This window comes from Manis pentadactyla, chromosome 8 (assembly GCF_030020395.1).
Source record: "Manis pentadactyla isolate mManPen7 chromosome 8, mManPen7.hap1, whole genome shotgun sequence".
NCBI classification, from domain to species: Eukaryota; Metazoa; Chordata; class Mammalia; order Pholidota; family Manidae; genus Manis; species Manis pentadactyla.
The window spans coordinates 64,947,371-64,971,275 of NC_080026.1; the positions used below are offsets into that span (position 1 = coordinate 64,947,371).

Genomic DNA, 23,905 nt, shown 5'->3' on the forward strand with positions numbered 1-23,905 from the left:
GGATCAAAATTGACACTATAAGTAAGTGCCTGGCAGCCAGAGCATGGCCAAACCTGACAAAGATTGCAATGTTCTGCCTCAAATGAGATGACACAGTACAGCTCCAGGACACCTGATGTGGAGGACTGATGTCCTGGCTTGGAAGTCCAGGGACCAGCTGACATCTAGGAGCCCAAGGTCTGTTTTTGAGATTATCAAAATGAGATAAAAGTATTTCAGAATGCTTTGCAAACTCCAAAGTTTAAAGAAAATCTATAGAAAGTCAAATACAGTCAAATATAAATCACCCATAATCTTACTGCCATTAATATTTTATTGTTTTCTAACCTTCTAGACACAGGTTTTTCTGGGTCACAGAAAACTTCCCAGAGGGGAAAATAGAAGAAATGGCCAAGCTAGAGATATGTATTTGAGAATGGCACATGCATGACTTAAAGCCATTGGAGTGGATGAAGGAGTTTCGAAAGAAAACAGGGCCTAGTTCTAAATGCTAAGAAATGCCAACATACAGAGGTTAAACAGGCAGAGAAAGACAAGTCAGCCAAAGAGACTGAAAAATGTCCCCACAGAAGGGAGAAAATTCTGGAGAATGTGCTATCACAGTAGTCAAGTGAATAAAGTGTCTTGAGGAAGAATAGGTCAAGTGTGTGCTATTCAATTAAGAGCTTATAAAGAAGCAAGTAGACCTGGCAACATAAATGTCATTTAAACTTTACCTAGAACAATTGGAACAATGGGGCAGAAGGCTCACTGGCGTGGGTGGACACAGGAAATGGGAGGTAAAGTTGAGATTATTTTTATATTGGTATAAGATCAACAATAAACTTTTTAAAGAAGTTTTTGAAAGAGCTAGAAAAGATTAACTGAGAAAAATATTAATTCTTTAATTAAGAGCTAGGTTTCCAAATTACATCTTCTGCCAAATAATTCTATGCCACTTAATTTTACACTCACAGGATGACAATAATTCTGACATCTCTAAACAGTATGAAATAGTCACAGCTTTACTAAATTCTATATTGGATACATCTTGCCTTTTTTTCCTTGTAGATATGAAAAAGCTCTTCAAATATCAGAGATGGCACAGATAACTAAATGAGGGACTTCTTTCTAGTTTCTAGTCCAGCATGTACAGAGTTTAGAGAAGAGTTTTAACAAGAAGTAAAAAACAGAACAAATTGAAAAATCAACAGTTCTCCTCAGATTTCTTAAAGAAATAAGGTCACAGGGCAAATTGCTACCCCAACGTTGGAGAGACAGATAGGTTAAGACAGAGTCACAATTATTAGAGCAGAAATCCACTGTAAAAATTTCCAGGGAAACCAGTACTGAGGTAGGAAAATCTAAACTGTAGATATTTGGTGGGTACCTCTGAGAGCTACAAACTCCAGGGGGGCCCAGTCATCGGAGGGCCCCTATGCTTTTCTGAGCTTTACCTCTAGGAGTTCTACCAGGTTCTCTTGCAAGGAAAACTGGAAAAAAATCCCCCAGTGCTTCCAGCAGGGGGTGAGGGAAAGTAATCATTCTGAAATATGCCAGAATATTTTGCTCTTTTTAACAAGCCTTGCCCTCAGGAGTAACTATTTTGTCAGAGTCTAACCTATCTGGGGAAAGGGATATACCCAACTCCTGTCCCCTCTAACGTGAGGGGCAGTGTCTGAGAAACACTTGTGAAGTTCATGGTCCAGAGCACAGGCTCACTAAGTACTGGGACCTAATCACAGGACCACAGAATGCTTCCTCTTCTCCTGCACCATACCGCTACATTTCTAAAGGTCTATTTACTGCAGTTCCTTTTGCCCAATACACACCATGTTCAGCTATAAAGAAAAAATTAGGCATACTAAAAGGCAAACACTTTGAAGAGACAGAGCAAGCATTAGAACCAGACTCAGATATGGCAGGGATGTTGGAATTACCAGACTTGGACTTAAAACAACTATGGTAAATATGCTAAGGACTATAACAGAAAAAGTACATGACATGTAAGAACAGATGGGTAATCTAAGCAGAGAGAGATTCTAAGAAAGAATCAAAAAGAAATGCTAAAGATAAAAATATAACAGAAATGAAGAATGCGTTTGAAGGGCTTAACAGTAGAGTGGTATTAGCTGAGGAAAGGATCTCTGAGGACAGGTCAAGAAACTTCCAAAACTAAAAAGCAAAGATAAAGAAGATTGGGTAAAACCCTCCAAACCCAGAAAAGAATATCCAAGAACTATGGCACAACTGCAAAATGTATAGCATAGGTGTAATAGGAATACCAGAAGGAGAGGAAATAAAAGGGAACAGAAGCTCCAAATCAAAAAGGCCAAATTCTAAACAAGCTCTGCTGAGAGAGCAAGGGCTCCCTTCCTCCCCCAGCCCACAACTGCAGGGAAGAGCCTTCACCCAGGAGAGAGCCAGGCCCTTCTGTCCCTACTGTGTCCTGCTCATAAAGCAGGGTTGTCATTCTGAGACAATGAGAGCAGTGCCTCAGAAATTTTTTCCCAGGGGAAGAGGTGGTTCATAACAACCACCACTCTAAAGCTCTTCCCAAAGGAGCTGACTTTATTTGACACAGAGTGTGCAGAAGATTAAGCCTAAGGGGGCTCATGAAAATAATGGAGATTTTCATTATAAGTAATTAATAAGAGGAGGCTGGTAGCTCTATTTGAGCAATAAGCTAAAATGTAGGCCAACTAGTTTACTACAAAGAAAGAAGGAAAGAGACAGCTAATAAGAGCCCTCCCGGGGTCTGAACAAGCCTGGAAGACTTGCCTCAAAAACTGCCCTGCTAAAGGGCTTGATTTAATTGGGTCAGACTATGAAGCAATTTATGCTCCAGAGCATCAAAAGAAACAAGGAGCAATTAGTGGAGCCTAACAGGTGGGAGTGATATCAACAGAGGCATGGAAAGAGACGGTAAAGGGGAGTCTTGTTCAATCTAATGCCATCCTGGGTGCACATGCCCTGAAAGGTGACACAAGAAGTGACATAGTGGAGGTGGGGAGATGGAATTCACTGAAGTATAAAGCAGTAAAGCCAAGCCAACAAATAAACGAACAAGCAACAACAAAACCAAAGAACAGCCCTGGAGTCAGGGGGGAATTAATATCCAGAATTACCGTATTACTATCATCCAGTTTTCAAAAAAGAAATTATAAGACATGTAAAGAAACAGAAAAGTGTGACCCATATACTCAAAAAAGAAAAAAGCAGGCAACAGAAACTGCCTGTGAGAGGGCCCAGATGTTGGTTTTGACAAACATTTCAAAACAACCATTACAAGTATGTTAAAAAATTTTTTTAAATCATGTTTAAAGTAACAGAAAGCAAGATGACAATGTTTCATCAAATAGAGAGTATTAATAAAGAGATATCAATTATGGACCCTTGAACAAAAGGTTTCAACTGCATGGGTCCATTATATGCAGATTTTTCTTCAGTAAATATATTGGAAAATTTTTTTGAGATTTGTGACAATTTGAAAAAACTCACAGATGAACCACATATCAAAAAAAATTTAAGACAAAGTTAGGTATGCCCAATACTGTATTATGAATATGACTAATACTGCATGCCATGAACATTTCATAATGATTCATTAGCTGTAGGCGAGGCTGCAGTGAAGTGATAGCATGATCACACTAGGCTGCTGTAAGCAGCCATACTGCTGTTCCTTTATTATCAGTGCATGAACTGCTATACCTGTAAAAAAATGTGAATTTCACATTTTCTATTTACTGTCTAATAAGACATGTAACATCTGGTGTGTTTTGTATCATGTAAAATAATACTTATGTAGGTATTGACAGATGACTCTTCTTGTAAATAAAAGATGTGAACTTACAGTATCAATACAGTATTATAAATGTATTTTCTTTTCCTTATGTTTTCATTAACATTGTCTTTTCTCTAGCTTATTTTACTGTAAGAATAAATTATGTAATATATATAACATACAAAATATGTGTTAATCAACCATAGTATTATTGGTAAAGCTTCCAGTCAACAGTAGGCTAGTAGTAATGAAGTTTTTGGGGAGTCAGAAGTTTATGTATATTTTCAACTATGTGGGGGTTCGGTCTCTCTAACTACTGTGTTGTTCAAGTGTCATTGATAAAAAAAGAAACAAATGGAAATTCTAGAGTTAAAAATTGCAATAATTCAAATGAAAAATTCATTCGAGCAGCCCAATAGTGGAGATGAACAAAAGAATCAGCAAACTTGAAGATAAATCAATTTAGATTATGCAATCCAAAGAAAAGAGAGAAAAAGGATGAAGAAAAATGAACAGATTCTCACAGAAATGTGGAACACCATTAATTGCAGCAACTTATGTCTAATAGGAATATGAGGAGAAAAAAATGAGAAAAGAACAGTGGGAAATAACAGATGTCAGAAGACAGCAATGTATCCTTACTGTTTTATTATGCAAGAAATCAGGGAAAAGGGCATTCGTTTCCTTTAGTAGTCCTTTTATTGCTATTGGTTGATTTTCCATTATTCAAGTGTTATAAAGAGAGAAGGTGGAAGAATTTCCAAAGCAAATGGCTGATCATAAAAATGAATATAAGATGGACCTAGAAAGTACATAATATATACTCTTATTATAAAATATGTATATGAATACATATATGTATATATACAATACATAAAATATATAAAATATAATCTTACATCCTGTGGGAAAACAGCTACCAAATGAATCAGGAGACATGGAACTTGGTTTCAGCTGCTTTCTTAAACTATGCTCTGGTACTTTATTTTTTGCTGGGTAAGGCTAATGCTGGGCTCGGGCAGGAAGCACAGACCAGATTGTTCATAGTTATCTTTGGTGTAGGGCAGAGGATGACTAGGCTATGTCCCCACTCAACTTCAACCAGAGCTACAAAGAACAGTTGTGTTTTCTATGTCTTTAATACTTGGATTTTGAGGTCAACAGATAATTAAAGCAGGTTTGATCTCTAAATAAAAAAATATATTAGCATGTATAATGTGGGGCGGGGCACGGGGAGGGCTGTGCAACACAGAGAAGACTAGCAGTGATTCTACAGCATCTTACTATGCTGATGGGCACTGACTGTATTGGGGTTTGTGGGGGGGCCTTGGTGAAGGGGGGAGTCTAGTAAACATAATGTTCTTCATGTAATTGTAGATTAATGATACCAAAAAAAAGAAAGCCCTTGGAGTAGATAATTTAACATTATTTCTAGCTGTAACAATGCAAGAGTCCAGCACCAAAAGTTATGTAGAGAGATCTTTTGTAGGAGTACTCGTAAGAACTACAAATATGAGTAACAAATCAAACGGATGTTTTTAAAAACTAGTGTTTTGATTTTAAAGAAACAAATAAATATTATATTACACTTTTATCTTTATGACTTCAGTTTTGCTAGTCAAAGATATTAACTATAAACTCACTTTGCTTTTCATATCTCCAGACTCCTCTTTTCAGCTAATTTCAGACACTCATAATTTAATAGGAAAACACTCAAATCTGAAACCTTTTAGAAAAATGCTACAAGGTGCTACAGTAAATATGTGAAGTCCTATCCTTAAACGTAAGGTATACTTACCAATGGTGAGAAAATCTGATCGATATTGACAAGTCATTCCAAAGCCAAAATCTCGCCAAAAACCAGAATCCTTTTTATGAACCTTAAGTTAAAAAAAATTTTTTTTTAATTTAATTCCAAGAACTAGAAGTTTTAATCAACAATGCTCTACCTTTTAGCTCCACACACATTGCCTCAGCCTGCAGGCCAATACTGCAGGGGGTGCCTGCTGCTCAGCACAACCCAGAGAAGCACATACACTCCACCACTCTGCCTTCTATGAACTCAGAGGATGCAAAGCAACGCCATCTTCAGTGCTCTCCCGAACACGTTCCAGTCTGTCCTCTCCTCCATCAGTCCTGTGCCAAATACTGCCAGCTTAGAGAAATTTCTCGAAATTTAGATATTTTAGTGGCACCACTCTCATTTTCTAATACTGATACATCTTTTTCTTTTTAATAATTGATTTTTACAAAGAATTTAGGGTGTCAGATAATGCAGATATGGGTGCTTGGGTTGCCATTTTTGATTCGATTATATTCTATATTCCTAAGTAACAGTGGCCTACAGAGGTGTACCTGCTTTGCTGGGTATTGGTATGAATATAATGCTGGCCTCATGAATTAATTATGTATTAAGGAGATTATATGGCACTAATATTACCTGTTTTGGAAAGTGTGGAGAAACTTACCAGTAAAACATTATATGTATGTACCTGCAGGGTAATTTTTTGATAACTGTTCTAATTTTTAAAGCAGCTCTTAGTATCTTGAGCTTCCACCTCTTTAAATTTATAAAATATTATTAACATGAGTTTTTATAAAATACTAATACAAACTTCGCTCATGTTAATAGTTTATACATTTTAAAATCTTTCATTTTATTTAGAATGTTTTAAACTTACCATATAAAATAGATTTTTCTCAATGTTTTATTATTCTAATTTCCAATGTTGTGTTTTCCTTTTTACCCTGAATCTGCCCACTTTATGATTAAAAATCAACATTAACTTATTCATTTTGACAAATGTACCATGGTTATGAAAGATGTTAATATTAGGGGAGAATGGGTGATGTATAGAAATGCTCTATACTACCCTTACAACTTTTCTGTAAATCTAACTTATTCTAACATAGTAAGTTTATTAAAAAATTTTAAAAGACTTATGTAAGTATAACCTTGTCAATAATTGTAAGTTCTGGCATGTGGCATTCCCATGCCATGACTTTCTGCGTAGGATATTATTCTTTCTTAGTTATTTAGTAGTTTCTAACTTCCAGTTAACCAGTTTTTTAAAACTAAAATTTACTTTTAGTATTACAAAAAATATGTTGGCAGAAATGACTACAATTTTCACATTCTTTGTAGCCTCACCTTTTTTTCTCATCCAGAATGACCCTTAATTCTAAAACAGTAAATGTGAAAAGCATTTTATTGGGGGGTGGGGTGTGAAAGAGACTATGAAAATGTGTTTATAATAACTAAAGTTTTTCATTGAAACTTTGTTTTCTACTTGTGAAACAGACATAAAGGGAACTTGCAAGCATCTGTGGGCCTTTCATAACTGCCAAGAGTCTTACCAGCTGCTGCTCCACAGGCGGCGGTCCTTCCTGATTGGCATACACAATGGCAGGGTTGTAAAGACTGAATACCACAGGGTAAAACACCTTCTTACCTATAAGTCAAAATATATGTTTACATCACACAAAGAAGCCATGAAATGAAGGAGTGATATGTATTCAATTTCTGTCAATATTTTGTTCAAGTCTTTCTTTGATCACATATGATGATTTTATTTTATCAATATTGTATTTTATCAATAGGCTACTGAACATCATTCTGATCTGATGCATGTGATGATGACTGTAACATCAGTAGGTCAGGATATGAAACTATAAACTTAAAAAGAGCAGAGAAAGGAATAGCCTAAAAGGTGCACCACACATTTATTCCTTTGACTTTGGGGAGATACACAAAGGTATTCTCTCAGCTATTCACTAGGGGAGCTATTTATCACTTATTATTTCATCTAATTAGCAGTTGTAGATATAGATTAACCTCTGACAATCGCTAAGAAACTTAGAAACTTCTGTTAAACCTACCATTCAAAATGAATAATAGAAACAGTATATCCAAAGAATACTGTACAGTATTTGGAGAATGAATAAAATATAGAATTACAGGTAAATTTGAATAAGATTTGGAAAAGTTGGGAACATAAGAGCTAAGGGACCTGATGGAATAGCTTTGGCAGAAGGCTTTGTCACAAGCATTCAAACTGATGGCACTGATGGAACCTTAAAGGTTCACCCAGTAGCCCATCCACCTCAGGAGAGCGCCTCTTGCTAAGACTGGCTCAGTCAGCCATGGTAGCGTAAAGCACTGTGCTTGTGAAGTGCCCTATAGGTGATATGGCAGCCTTTTTATTAAAAGGTCCTATAATGCTCATCTCACTTTCCTTAAAACCCACTTAGAGGATGGGGAGCTCAATTTCCCAGAGGCAAATTATTTCTGGACATTAAATTTTTTTTTACATTGAACAAATATATCCCCTTCAGCTTCCATTGTGAACTTCATGCTGTCTGGTGAAACAGAATTAAACCTAACCCTCATTACACTCTAGGTTCCAGAGAGTTCCTGACAACTATCTTTAACACAACTGACTAGTAAGGTACTCATTTGCAAGGTATGGATAGTTCTACATCAAAAACATTAACTATGATTTTTTTTAATACAGAAAACTTCCTTTTCACATTTAAAGTAAGATTTTATTTCTAAAAGTATCATTTGTTCATACATTTTCAAAAAATATCTACAACATCAGTAAATGTATAGTCCAGAGACCAAGCACTAGCTGTCCCTAGCCGTCTGGGTATGGGCGCCATCTGCCTGAGACAGTATGATTCTGACTCACACATCTCCATACTGTCTGCTCAGCTTCTTCTGACAATGCTGCTTCCTCCTTGTCAACTTCATGGTCTTTTACTTCTCTGCATTTGTTTATTTGGATTCAATGTAGACATTGAAATTTGCCCACAAGAGAACAAGGGATATGAACTTCAGAGGGGCAAAGTTTCACTTTTCTACTTAATATTCCAGTTAAATCATGCCTAACATAATTAAAAAAAAATAATTAACTTGATTCAAAATATGGGACATGCTGTCACTGTTCCAAATTTTGCACTCAACTTATCTACCAACATTTCACGCACCTGGCTCAGCATTTAACCGGCAGCTGTTAAGGAATTCGGCTGAGAAATATATATCAACATCACAGAAAAACATCAAGACCTCTCCTTTGTCCCAAGCTCGGGCACCCACATTTAGTCCTCGTCCGCGATTAAATTCTTCGTTCAGTGAGACCAAGGTGTAATTGTGAAAACTAGACTCACTAGGAGGAAAGCACAACACATGGTAAGTCCCCCTTAAACAACTCTTTTCCTTCAACATAACTTACAGAATATGTTTTACATTTCAGGCATTTTATTACGTTGGTTCTACCTTCATACAAGGAAAGGATGTCACCAGCTTTGTACATCTGATCATCACCAGGAGCTGATACTCATTAAGTACCCGTATTTGAGGCAAGATGCTGCTCATGTGAGGTTTAAAGTGTGGAGGGCCCATGGCCCTTCAAGATCTTTAAAACCTACTGCAGAGGTAAGAAGTGCACACGTGGTCCTCGGTAAGAAATAAAACATTCCACATGATACATACAAAGAGTGCTCTTGCTCTCAAGTTCTTCAGGTTTTTGTTCAAATGTCCCTTATCAGGGACCCCCTCACTTCACATGTGCAACAGCCCCGACCTCCCTTCCTTTAACCTCTATCCCCTGCCCAGCTTTGTTTCCTCAGGACCACACACGTCTGTTCAAGTGTCTCTCCCCCTGGAAGGTGGGCTCCATGAGAGCAGGGATTTTTTTTTGCTTGTTACTATGAACACAGTGCCCCTCTTCATGAAGTAGGGATTCAATAAATATTTTCTGAATAAATGAATGAACAGCAGTTCTGAGAAAAAAGATTGCTTTTGTTTGGAGTAGTTAGAGAAGATGTTAGAAGAAAAATTTATTATGCTTTGGTTAAAATCCTCAGTTCAATGATGAGTGTAAAGGTCATTCCAATTATTCTCAAAGGCCAAGAGGTAAGAAAGGAGAAAGTATTTTAAAGAACAGGGATAAGAAAAATCAGACTGGAACAGAGGGATCCTAAAATGCGAACAAGAGAAGACCAGAAAAGGAGAAATTAAAGAACTTGGTCAGTGTCCTAAAGGCAAGGGTGGTTCTCACAGTGAAGTCCCCATACCCACAACATCAACTCCCCCTGGGAATGTGTTAGAAATGCGAATTCCCATCCCCACCCTGAACCAGATACTAGGGTGAAGCTGAACATCTGTGTGTCTCTCTTGGGATAAGTCACTCCATGTGATGCTGATGTTAAAGCTGGAGATTACTTTTACAGAGTGTAGAATAGGAAACAGAGAGATGGAAGCAAAGATGCAAATAGCACATGGAGCAGATTCCAAGTGCTCTCAGTGCCCATGCTCCCCTTCTTATGGGATATAAATCTCCCCCTTCTTTTAGAGAAACTGCTAATCACCACCTCAACTTCCAGAACCAAGTGGAGCAACTAATCACAGAGCACCCAACCACCATAATTTCCTAGGGGTGGAAACCCAGACTCAAGCTGGGCCAATCACAATACACCCACCCCACTGGGCCAGAGTGACTGGCTTAAGAGTGGGCAAAAGTCCTTCCTTCAGATTTTCTCAACTGGATCTGGGAGAAAGCTCTTTCCTCTCTGATGGCAAAGCTGAGAAGATGAGCCCAAAGCCGCCAACAGCCATATACCTCACATGTAGGGGAAGCCAATCTGCAACAGGAGAATGAAGTGAACATGCAGAGAAAAACTGACAAGATGACAAGAGAATTTGATGGTATTCAAGTGTCTGTGCCTAGCCCCCATGATACTAAAGCTGTTTTGGTTGTCTTCCCCAAATTTGGTTACAATAATCCCTTTAATTTTGGGAGTTATCTAAGATTCTTTAATAATGCTGCCTTTTTCCTTAAGCAAGTTCAATATAGGTATCCATCATTTGCCACAGAGGAGTCTGGGTTAATGCAGGACTAAGTACAGTGATACCAATGTGCGTGCTTGGCATTTAGGTGGCCTAAAGATGGTACGGAGGGAAGGACAGAGGAAGGAAAAGCCTGGGCTAGGGTGATGGCAGCAAGGAAAGGACAGAAAGGTCCTGTGCAGTGAGCAGGCGCTGGCTAATCAGAGGCAAAGAGTGAGTGAGTGACACTGTCTCTCAGACATGAAGCCCAGGGGATCATGAGAATGGGCTTTGAACAAAAAGAGGGCCTTCAGGAGGAGGACATAGTGCAGGGGGAGGAGAAGGCAATGTTTGTTTTTATACACCGATGCTGTGAGCGTCCCTTCGGGATATGGACAGCAATCCCTCCTCTGTGCCAACCCCCCAAGTCAGACTCCCAAGCAGTGTACCTGGAACATAGTCGGTGGGACTCAATGAATGTTAGTTGAACGATTCGAGAAGAATGGCCGGCCAAATCTGGACTCTTAGGGAATGGCCACAACTAGCAGAAAGGTAAAGAAGCAAGTAAAGGATACAGAGTTGGTGTGGTCAGAGAAGACAATCAACCTAATATCTTACATTATAACATACTTATATTTATGAAATATTTACCTTTTACAAACATCAGAGGAACATTTCAGGAAAGAAGTACTGGTTAGGCATCAAATGTAAAAAAGTGATCAAAGAAGATGACAGAGAGAAAAGGCTGAATTTGGCGATTAAGTCGTTACTTTGGGCCTGTAACTTAGAGATGAAAGGCTGAGAAGCTACAGATTAATAATTGGGTGCTAAGGAACTACTAATTCATTCATTCAAACCTCTGAGCACCTACTATGTGCCAGGTACTACATGAATTGCTTGGTTAGAGAACAAATGTTCTGTGAGGTTTAGCTGTGAAAGGACAGAAACCTAACAGCAGCTCCTGGGTACTGTGGAGTCAGGTGCGGGTTTAAGGAGAGGAGAGACCTCAGCATCATTTGCAGGGTGAGAAGGAACCTGGAGAAACAGAAGTCAAGAAAGGTGAGAGACAAGCTCAGGAGATGATACCAAGTGAAGGAAATAGATTTAGGAAAAGGGAAAGAATTCAAGGAGGAAATGAAGAAGTAATAAATGGAGGCAAATATACAGAAGGTGAGTGGGCCACACAGTGAGAGCATCTTTATCATGCCAGGCTGTCTGCTAAGAGGTTAAGGTACAATGAGTCATTCTGAGTTGCATTAGTAAACCTAAGGGTGAAATGAGGAATTTACTATCACTACCACTCACATGCTCCACTAACTTTTAAACAGCAGCTATTCAAAATTATTAACTCATTAAATATCTGAAATTCTCATTCTTTTAATGATAAGTATTAAGGGCTTCAATGTGGACACAGCTTACCAACCTTGTGACAGATTCTAGGATAGACTTGACTTTAGATAGTCCTTCTTTCCCGAAATACACCACTGTGAGGTGAATTCTCTTGTCCTGATGAATACATACATTCCTAAAAGAAATAAAAAATAAATGTTGTTAAAGAAAATATAAAAGAAAGCAATCACATGAACTTTAACAAGAAAACCTATGAGGCATTACTCATTTAGAGTGAAATCACACAAAGCTTTAAGTAAATATAAAAGTAGTGACATTGCTCAATTATTAAAGGTGTTACAGCAAATGCATCACGTGTATGCCTAAGTGAATGCAGCCTCGGAGGGCCATGGAAACACTCCAAGAAGGTGCCATCTTTCAAAACATTTTTGGAGCTTTTGTTTTCTATTGCCTTCAGAAGCAAATTAGAAGCCACTTAAGGAAGTAAGTGCAATCAGTTCAAAGCCAAGCAAATAAATATTCAAGTTTTGGGTCAAAAGTTATTTTGTCTTCAAACTGGCTAATTCCAGAAATTGTACTGATCATGAAGGAATAAATATTTGCCATGACTGAAACTACTTACTGTAAAGAGTAATATAGCATCTCAAGGCAATTCCAAGAAAGGCAATAAAAAAAATGCTTTAAGAAATCAGATCTCAAGCAAGCTATTTTAAACAGGCAAAACTCGTTTGCATGACTTCTAGATGTTCTGCTACAGAACAGTGTTAATTTTTAGATCCAATAATTTTCAATATGAGAATAAAGACTGGGATTATAAAGCATTAAAACTAGCATATTAAAGTATTAAAAACATGGCAATTTTAAAATTAAAACAGCAAAACTTTCCTCAAATAATTACCCTAATGAATAGTTGTTAATTCTTTAACATTTCAGTATTTAAAAATATCCAAATGTAATGACAATAAAAAAAATTTTTATTGCTAGTCTCTACTTCCCAAGATATAGTAATTTTTTCATTTTTTAGCTGAATTTCTGTTTACTTCAATTTTAAAATTCAAATCATTTTCAAGGGAATTTTCTGGGGAGATAGCAATGTTTTGTATCTATTGTCAGTAACACAACATGCACACGCTGTAAGAAACAGAAGAATCTCAAAAAATAAAGTTCCTCAAAGCCCATAAAATCCTGTAATTCTAAATAATCATACTCAATGAAGATAAATTAAGTAAATCACTATGAAATGTGATTTTTCAAAAGAAGTACTTAACCAAATTATTAAGCCTTGAGAGTTACCTGAAGTTCTGCATAAACTGTACAAATGCTTCAGTTCTTTCAGCAAGTGGCACAATGATATTAATAATTGACCTACTAATGTCAATCATTTCGCTCTTCACTTTCATGAGAGGTCCAAAAGGGCGGAAGAGGGTCACATGTCTGTATTCCATAAAGTCTGCTTTCTTAAAAAAGAGTTCATACTGTGTGCCCTTATCTTTCTCGGTACGATAATAACCTAAAGGAAAGAGTTGGGGACAAAAGGGTCTCCATATCAAAGTTTACAAACTCAATATGAGTACTGAGTTTACTCAAAGATCAAAAGTATAAATAAAACAAGACCTGTAGGGCTTTTAATCTATTTGCAAAAGTATTTATCCCCACTGTAAAGCGACAACTGGTTCTTTTAAAGAAGAGGCTAAAAAAGTATTCACTGCTCTATCATTCAAGCCAAAAAGTCAGCTCCAAATGACAATTATTTCTTTTTCATATGACTTTTTAATAGTAGAGCCTGTCACCACAGTAAGCATATGATGAAAATAAAGAAATTCCTACTAGCAATATTAAATTCTAGACCCAATAGTCAAAACTTCTATTGCTTAGTTCAGTTCAACAATGAATTGAGTGCCTTTGTGTCAGTCACTGGTAGTATAAAGAGGGCTACGTGGTCCTGGTTTTGAGGAAGGGTCAGTCTAATGAGGCAGACAAGAAAATAAAGAAGACAATACAGTGATATATGTATATTGCTCTATACACATACATGCACTGAATAAAGTCAGGCAAAGAAAAAGTGGTATAGATTTAAACATGATTTGAGATGCCTTTGAGAGAAAAGTATGGAAGTCTACTAGGCAATCTGATTTTTAAGTGTGACACTCAGGACAGTTAGTATATGGTAATGAAACAGTGAAGAAGACAGATCAGTCCCACTCTTCCTGAGGCTTACAGTCAAACATGAACTACAAATTAGGGAATGGGCATTACCATTTGCTATGATAAGAGCTATGAGAAGGGATGGAGGAAGCACAACCATCTTAGACTTGCAGGTTGGAGAAAACCCCCTTGAAGAAGTCACATCTAAGCTAGAATCTGGAAGAGGAATAAGAGTTATTCAGTCGTCAGTGATTATTTTTTTGGTGTGGGGAGTGGCAGAGTGGAGGAAAAGTAAGAGACAAACATGTTCCATGTAGAGAAAAATCCTGTAAGTGACAGAATCCAAAAAGAGTTATATGACAAGCAGAAACATAGATTTAAAAGCAGGATAGATTTCTTTCTTTTTAGGCAGACATGAAGACATTTTACACTTAGTTATCTATTTCCTCTGCAGCTTTCAATTCTGCTGTAAGTTACATAGAGTGAAAAGAAAAAAGCGGAGCTTGCAGAAAAATTACAGTTCTGAGAGAAACAACCCATCAAAAATTGCAGGAAGTGACAGCAGAAAAAAAAGAGGTGGTTACAATGAGAACACAGCTGAATTGCCACAGAAATGCACAATGCCCTCCCTGATGGCCTCCAATAGTATTATATTAGAGTACAGCAAGAGAAATCTGTGATGACTTGGAGTTAAGAAAAAAACCACATGTGGTATACTGTTTACAGAATCAAGAAAGAGAACTTTTAAAAAGATTTATATACAAAATAGTTTTAAGTCTGTAGTTAAATATCTAGCAGAGGGTATTAAGATGGAGATGGGTGGGAATTCATTATTATTTCTGTTTATATCAATTAACAAATACCTTAAATTTATAGAAGTATTCTTCAGCTTTTGAGTCATGCCCCATTTTGATATATAAAAATGCCATGCCCTTTCTGCAGTCTCTATTAGGAAAATAGATTATTTCTTTACTTTTTCAATTGCCAAATATACTTCTTTAAATACTCCTTGATGTTCTGACATGTGCTTTTCCTCTCCCATAAATACAGAAAAATCACTTATCTACTCAATTGGGTTTTTGTTTTTCCTCTATCAAATGGTTTTCAAATCTTGAGCCTTAGTTCATATATTTTAAAAAATATAAAAAGGGAACATCAAGCCCAGATAAAAGAGGAATGCAAATACATACACATGCAAATACACAGCCCTAAGAGCCCTTCAACTTGGATAGGATTTTTCTATGTAAGCTTACATTTATTCTATTTCCCTGGTCCTTACTATTTTATTATGATCACATTATCACTTTTTTCCAAAAGCCACTTCAAATTCTTGGTAGAATGAAGTGGGTAGAAACTTAAATGTTTCAATACTGTGGATAATGACTGACTTATCACCTGCATATATAAAAGCACTTTGTCATACTAACAATTATGGACCAACACATATTTCACATTACCTTCTATGAAGTCATTTTCATTAAATATGAGCTTCTCTCCAAGGGGACCATCTTCATCTTCCTGTTCATCATCTTCATCAGGACTATTGATCACTTCTAAGCCAGCTTCAATGACTTCTACCAATTCATCTCGCTTGTCTTTTCTAACTGGCTTTTCCTCAGGATGGCGTGTGAGACCCATTTCCAACTGGAATACTTTCATTAAGGTAAAACTTTCAAATGGAATGACTCCATACTCACTAGGTAGTTTGGCTCCTATGCTAACTTCAGCTTTGTCAATTTGAGAATGAAGAAACTCCAAGAGATCACTAGGTGCTTGTTCTTTGTTGCCCTGATAGCCTATGCCATTAGCCCCTACATTCTTCCTCTCTTGCAATGATCTCATCTTCTCACTCATTTCTTGTAATTCTTGTTTTAGTTGGGCAATTTGGCGTTTCAGACTGTTTGCCCTGGTTTGATAATGTTCTTCTTGCTCCTGTAGGAGGGCTTGATAATATTCTTTACCATAATTTTCCCCAATGACACCAGGAAGAGATGCATTGCCATCAGTCTGGGGGGCACATTCCAGAAGGTACAAAAATAGTATCAAACTGCAGAGTAAAGCAAGACCCAACAAAAGCCAGTGGGTCCGGGTCTGGAGAATTAATCCTCTTCTAGGCATTCTCACTAATGTGGACTTGCCTGATGAGGTAAGTTCTTTGCTTGTTCATACCTTTAGCAAGAGATTATCAAAAACTGAAAACAAGATCAGGATTTCCATAAAAATTCCAAAATGAATTCTGTTGCAGTGTGAAAAAATTTATTCCTTCAGCAGTGATGACTACTTGCAGAAATGAGAAATAATGCATACTTCCTGTATTGTTACCATGATATCCAGAATAAAGAAATCTGATCTATGCAATCACATAAAATTCCATTATATGGGTGGTAACTTTTCTGAAAGAAACAAATCAGAATCAATCAGAATTTTGTTTCCTTGAGTATATCAAATTGTTGAGTGTCAGTAAACTTAGCTATGTGACTAGTACATGAAGAGCACCAGAAGAAGTGTTAATACAATGTAAAAATATTCAGTACATGCTGGGACAAAGTATTAAGAAAAATGTCTTACAAAACATTAAAATATTAAGTAATACTTTTAACCAGAATGTCTACATATCCATAACCTCTTGAATGAATCAAAGAAACTTTAAAATTACGTTTAGGATAGCTTATGTTAGTTACATAGATTCTACTGTTCTCTAATTATTTGAGAATTATATAACTTATAATTCTTTACTAACATAATATTTTGATAACATGCTATTTCCCACCTACAGGATATCACCACTGAGAACTGTGTTGCTATAAATTGTTTTTGCTATATTGATAGTGGCTTATTAGTGAGAGATATTTTCTTCCAGTTTATTCAATTCAAGCATTCTACTTCATTAATTTCTATGGCTCAACTCCATCAATATAAGAGCCTTAAAATTAAGTGGGAGGAAAAACAATTTCAAAAGGTCACTGACATCTGGAAAACACATTAAGAAACATTTTACATCCAAAGTCATCCAGTAGATTATTTGAGCATTAGATCATATAATTCTTTCCACTGTATTACATAGCAAAAGATTTCCTGCAGTCTGTATAAAGAAAAAAAATGAACATTTTAATATTTGTCTACACAGAAAAAATTAAAAAGTTTATAAATTTACAAAATTACATGCTATCATTCATACCAGAACCAGCTGCGTGAGCTCCTCTGTGTTTCTTTTTAAACTAAGGATCCTTAATTCTAGCAGTAGAAGTTAACTTAGGAGACAGGAGGCAGAGGAGGCCTCGGCTGCAGAGAGAACTTCCGTTCTAAAGAAATATTTGCCAGGAAGGATATGTAATACTTTAACTGAGATGATTTCTGCAGTGCAGCACCAACCTACAGAAGATCACTTGGGAGCATCAGTCCCAGTCAGTTTCTTAGTGATTAGGAAAGTCCGGATGTGTCTGTGAAAAATGCAGCAATGTATTTTTTGTGACACATAACTGTCTAAAATGTAAGATTCAAACTTATGTCTAGCAGACCACAATGTACTTAACTATCCTTAGCCATTTATTACTCTAGTTAACCAAATGATAATTAAGTATTCTGAAAAATTTAATTCACCACAGAAAGTTTTACTGTGATTGTAAATCTTGTTTTAAGAGATGTAAAAGAAAAACAGGAAAAAAAATTTGGTATTAAGAAAACCCTCTAGTTAAAAAATAGGGATGCAAAGCGAGTAAAACTAGGAGGATTTTACCATGCCTCAAAACCATAAGAAACCCCTGAATCTCATTATTTAAAAGATAAAACTCAAGAGGCACAACTTTTAACGATTTATAAGTTATTACTAGTCAGTTTATTAGGGAAAAGAAAGACCAAGGCAGAAAATGTGGAGACGTATAAATTATTAACAAAGTTAACCATACTTAACTAGGTCCTATGCAGTTGTTCCGTAATTATCTTTGCCACCAAGCATTTCTCCACATAACTAATTTTCTGTAAAGCAAATCTGCCATAAAATTTTTTTTAATAACAGGTTGACAGTTTGTTGGTCTCATTAACTGGTTGACATCTGGTTTCATTTCTCCACTGATGGAGTATTCTCATTTTTACATTATATAAATCTTAGCTCTCATAATGAAGTATAGTGACTGGTACAGAGTTTAGAACCCCCATTTCCTAAGAACTTTGGAATATCTGTCAAACGACATGTGACAGTATGCCAAGAAAAATTAACAGTGAAGACAGGCTTTCACAGAGGCATACAAAGCTGAGTTACAAATATGAAACCTAGTATTTGAAAACTGATAATCTCTCTTAACGAAGGAAGAAATTTTAGCAAAAAAAAAAGGGTGATGCCAAACAAGTACACAAATCAACAAACAAAAAAATGTGTAATACTATGAATGGAAGATTTTGCCAAGACAAGTGCTTAGGTTACTATCCACAAAATAAAACCAGCTATTTCTGCAATGTTGCCATGAATTGACACACCTTTTAAATGTATCCAAATATTAGCTATTCCACAATAGTCTTTTTAATTTTGTTACTCATTTTCATGTTTTGTTATGTCTTTTTAAATGAATGTCCCTCTTTATTTTTTGTGATTTTATCTCTTAAAGCAAAATTGTCTTACAGCCAATTAGCTACATGGCAAAAATGTTTGAAGTGAAAATGCTTGCAGCAAAAATGCTTGTGGAAAAGATATTTGTAGTGAAAATACAAGATATGATTTAACTATATGATACTTCAAATTGTTGAAGTGAAACTTGCTAACAGTACTAACAGTATGTAATCTAAGTTCTTCTACCATTTATTAATATGGTTTTTCTTTATATAGGCAATTTATTTTAAATTCTGAGATATGACCCATTAATGAGTCATTACAAAAAGTTTATTATTCAGTTAAATAGAACAGGAAATATCAGTATATTATAACACATATAGTAGGAAGTTTTATGTTACAATTACACACACACACACATACACATACAAGATATCTACACAAAATTCACTTTTTAAAAAATTTTGTTATCATTAATCTACAATTACATGAAGAACATTATGTTTACTTGGCTCTCCCCTTCACCAAGTTCTACCCACAAATCCCATTACAGTCACTGTCCATCAGTGTACTAAGATGTTGTAGAATCACTACTTGTCTTCTCTGTGTTGCACAGCCCTCCCCTTTCCCCCACCCCCCACATTATACATGCTAATCATAATACCCCCTTTCTTCTTCCCTGCCCTTATCCTTCCCTACCCTCCCATTCTCCCCAGTCCCTTTCCCTTTGGTAACTGTTAGTTTCCTCTTGGGTTCTGTGATGCTCCTGCTGTTTTGTTCCTTCAGTTTTTCTTTGTTCATATACTCCACATATGAATGTGGGATGCAAAAATAAAATAGGGATGCAAAGCAAGTAAAACTAGGAGGATTTTACCATGCCTTAAAACCATAAGAAACCCCTGAACCTCATTATTTAAAAGATAATGAGAAACCAAGAAATCATTTGGTATTTGTCTTTCTCCGCTTGTCTTATTTCACTGAGCATAATACCCTCTAGCTCCATCCATGTTGTTGCAAATGGTAGGATTTGTTTTCTTCTTATGGCTGAATAACATTCCATTGTGTATATGTACCACATCTTCTTTATCCATTCATCTACTGATGGACAATTAGGTTGCTTCCATTTCTTGGCTATTGTAAATAGTGCTGCGATAAGCATAGGGGTGCATCTGTCTTTTTCAAACTGGGCTGCGGTATTCTTAGGGTAAATTCCTAAAAGTGGAATTACTGGGTCAAATGGTATTTCTATTTTGAGCATTTTGAGGAACCTCCATACTGCTTTCCACGATGGTTGAACTAATTTACATTCCCACCAGCAGTGTAGGAGGGTTCCCCTTTCTCCACAACCACACCAACATTTGTTGTTGTTTGTCGTTTGGATGATAGCCATCCTTTATGGTGTGAGGTGATATCTCATTGTGGTTTTAATTTGCATTTCTCTGATAACTAGCGATGTGGAGCATCTTTTCATGCGTCTGTTGGCCATATGAATTTCTTCTTTGGAGAACTGTCTGTTCAGATCCTCTGCCCATTTTTTAATTGGATTATTTGCTTTTTGTTTGTTGAGGTGCGTGAGCTCTTTATATATTTTGGATGTCAAGCCTTTATCGGATCTGTCATTTACGAATAAATTCTCCCATACTATAGGGTACCTTTTTGTTCTATTGATGGTGTCCTTTGCTATACAGAAGCTTTTCAGCTTGATGTAGTCCCACTTGTTCATTTTTGCTTTTTTTTTGCTTTTGTTTTCCTTGCCTGGGGAGATATATTCATGAAGAATTCGCTAATGTTCACATCCAAAAGATTTTTGCCTATGTTTTTTTCTGAGAGTTTTATGGTTTCATGACTTACATTCAGGTCTTTGATCCATTTTGAATTTACTTTTGTGTATGGGGTTAGACAGTGATCCAGTTTCATTCTCTTACATGTAGCTGTCCACTTTTGCCAGCACCATCTGTTGAAGAGACTGTCATTTCCCCATTGTATGTCCATGACTCCTTTATCATATATTAATTGACCATATATGTTGGGTTAATGTCTGCAGATTCTATTCTGTTCCACTGGTCTGTGGCTCTGTTCTTGTGCCAGTACCAAACTGTCTTGATTACTGTGGCTTTGTAGTAGAGCTTGAAGTTGGGGAGCAAGATCCCCCTCCCACTTTATTCTTCTTTCACAGGACTGCTTGGCTATTCGGGGTCTTTGGTGTTTCCATATGAATTTTTGAACTATTTGTTCCAGTTCGTTGAAGAATGCTGCTGGTAATTTGATAGGGATTGCATCAAATCTGTATATTGCTTTGGGCAGGATGGCCATTTTGACGACATTAATTCTTCCTAACCAAGAGCATGGGATGAGTTTCCATATAGTGTCCTCTTTAATTTCTCTTAGGAGTGTCTTATAGTTTTCAGGGTATAGGTCTTTCACTTCTTTGGTTAGGTTTATTCCTAGGTATTTTATTCTTTTTGATGCAATTGTGAATGGAATTGTTTTCCTGACTTCTCTTTCTATTGGTTCATTGTTAGTATATAGGAAAGCCACAGATTTCTGTGTGTTAATTTTGTATCCTGCAACTTTGCTATATTCCGATATCAGTTCTGGTAGTTTTGGAGTAGAGTCTTTAGGGTATTTTATGTACAATATCATGTCATCTGCAAATAGTGACAGTTTAACTTCTTCTTTATCAATCTGGATTCCTTGTATTTCTTTGTTTTGTCTAATTGCCGTGGCTAAGACCTCCAGTACTATGTTAAATAACAGTGGGAACAGCGGGCATCCCTGTCTAGTTCCCAATCTCAGAGGAAAAGCTTTCAGCTTCTTGCTGTTCAGTATGATGTTAGCTATGGGTTTATCATATATGGCTTTTATTATGCTGAGGTATTTGCCCTCTATACCCATTTTGCTGAGTTTTTATCATGAATGGATGTTGAATTTTGATGAATGCTTTTTCAGCATCTATAGAGATGATCATGTGGTTTTTGTCCTTTTTGTTTATGTGGTGGATGATGTTGATGGATTTTCGAATGTTGTACCATTCTTGCATCCCTGGGATGAATCCCACTTGATCGTGGTGTATGATCCTTTTGATATATTTTTGAATTCTGTTTGTGAATATTTTGTTGAGTATTTTTGCATCTACGTTCATCAGGGATATTGGTCTGTAATTTTCTTTTTTGGTGGGGTCTTTGCCTGGCTTTGGTATTGGGTGATGTTGGCTTTATAGAATGAGTTTGAGAGTACTCCCTCCTCTTCTATTTTTTGGAAAACTTTAAGGAGAATGGGTATTATGTCTTCTCTGTATGACTGATAAAATTCCGAGATAAATCCATCTGGCCCGGGGGTTTTATTCTTGGGTAGTTTTTTTGATTACCACTTCAATTTCTTTGCTCGTAATTGGTTTATTTAACTTTTGTGTTTCTTCCTTGGTCAGTCTTGGAAAGCTGTATTTTTCTAGGAAGTTGTCCATTTCTTCTAGGTTTTCCAGCTTCTTAGCATATAGGTTTTCATAGTAGTCTTTAATAATTCATCGTATTTCTGTGGAGCCTGTCGTGATTTTTCCATTCTCGTTTCTGATTCTGTTGATGTGTGTTGATTCTCTTTTTCTCTTAATAAGTCTGGCTAGAGGCTTATCTATTTTGTTTATTTTCTCAAAGAACCAGCTCTTGGTTTCATTGATTTTTTTCTATTGTTTTATTCTTCTCAGTTTTGTTTATTTCTTCTCTGATCTTTATTATGTCCCTCCTTCTGCTGACTTTAGGCCTCATTTGTTCTTCTTTTTCCAGTTTCGATAATTGTGATGTTAGACTATTCATTTGGAATTGTTCTTCCTTCTTTAAGTATGCCTGGATTGCTATATACTTTCCTCTTAAGACTGCTTTCACTGTGTCCCACAGAAGTTGGGGCTTTGTGTTGTTGTTGTCATTTGTTTCCATATGTTCCTTGATCTCTATTTTACTTTGTTTGTTGATCCATTGATTATTTAGGAGTATGCTGTTAAGCCTCCATGCGTTTGTGAGCCTTCTTGTTTTCTTTGTACAATTTATTTCTAGTTTTATACCTTTGTGGTCTGGAAAGTTGGTTGGTATAATTTCAATCTTTTTTAATTTACTGAGGCTCTTTTTGTGGCCTAGTATGTGGTCTATTCTGGAGAATGTTCCATGTGCACTTGAGAAGAATGTGCATCCTATTGCTTTTGGATGTAGAGTTCTATAGATGTCTATTAGGTCCATCTGTTCTAGTGCGTTGTTCAGTGCCTCCATGTCCTTACTTATTTTCTGTCTGGTGGATCTATCCTTTGGAGTGAGTGGAGTGTTGAAGTCTCCTAAAATGAATGCATTGCATTCTATTTCCTCCTTTGGTTCTGTTAGTATTTGTTTCACATATACTGGTGCCCCTGTGTTGGGTGCATATATATTTATAATGGTTATATCCTCTTGTTGGACTGAGCCCTTTATCATTATGTAATGTCCTTCTTTATCTTTTGTTACTTTCTTTGTTTTGAAGTCTATTTTGTCTGATACTAGTACTAGAACACCTGCTTTTTTCTCCCTGTTGTTTGCATGAAGTATCTTTTTCCATCCCTTGACTTTTAGCCTGTGCATGCCTTTGTATTTGAGGTGGGTTTCTTGTAAGCAGCATATAGATGGGTCTTGCTTTTTTATCCATTCTATTACTCTGTGTCTTTGATTGGTGCATTCAGTCCATTTACATTTAGGGTGACTATTGAAAGATAACGTACTTATTGCCATTGCAGGCTTTAGATTCGTGGTTACCAAAGCTTCAAGGTTAGCTTCTTTAGTATCTTACTGTCTAACTCAACTCACTTATTGAGCTGTTATAAACACTGTCTGGTGATTCTTTATTTCTCTCCCTTCTTATTCCTCCTCCTTCATTCTTTATATGTTGGTTGTTTTATTCTGTGCTCTTTTATGTTTCCTTTAACTGCTTTTGTGGGTAGTTGATTTTATTTTTTCTTTTAGTTAGTATTTGGTTGGTCTGCTTTCTTTGCTGTGATTTTATTTTCTCTGGTGACATCTATTTAGTCTTAGGAGTGTTCCCATCTAGAGCAGTCCCTTTAAAATACCCTGTAGAGGTGGTTTGTGGGAGGCAAATTCCCTCAACATTTGCTTGTCTGGGAATTGTTTAATACCTCCTTCATATTTAAATGATAATCGTGCTGGATACAGTATTCTTGGTTCAAGGCCCTTCTGTTTCATTGCATTAAATATATCATGCCAATCTCTTCATAAAATTTACTTTTATAAGTGGGCTGTGATCC

At 36.4% G+C, this 23,905-nt stretch overlaps 1 protein-coding gene across 7 annotated transcripts in view; it reads right to left on the minus strand.

The window, feature by feature from the left end:
• CSGALNACT2 (chondroitin sulfate N-acetylgalactosaminyltransferase 2) overlaps positions 1-23,905 on the minus strand; it is a 49,069-nt gene that overhangs the window by 2,092 nt on the left and 23,072 nt on the right. The window contains exons 2-8 of one of the 7 annotated variants that reach the window (XM_057505825.1): positions 15,545-16,480; positions 13,236-13,452; positions 12,016-12,117; positions 8,753-8,931; positions 7,121-7,215; positions 5,562-5,643; positions 2-3,690 (exon numbers count right to left, since the gene is read on the minus strand). In XM_057505825.1, the coding sequence (XP_057361808.1) occupies positions 3,587-3,690; positions 5,562-5,643; positions 7,121-7,215; positions 8,753-8,931; positions 12,016-12,117; positions 13,236-13,452; positions 15,545-16,205 (1,440 nt within the window). In that variant the 5' untranslated portion in view covers positions 16,206-16,480 and the 3' untranslated portion in view covers positions 2-3,586. Of the gene's footprint in view, position 1; positions 3,691-5,561; positions 5,644-7,120; positions 7,216-8,752; positions 8,932-9,041; positions 9,222-11,041; positions 11,134-12,015; positions 12,118-13,235; positions 13,453-15,544; positions 16,481-23,905 lie in introns of those variants that run through there. The other 6 variants (XM_036926558.2, XR_005032904.2, XR_005032905.2 and 3 more) reach the window with 6 other exon arrangements.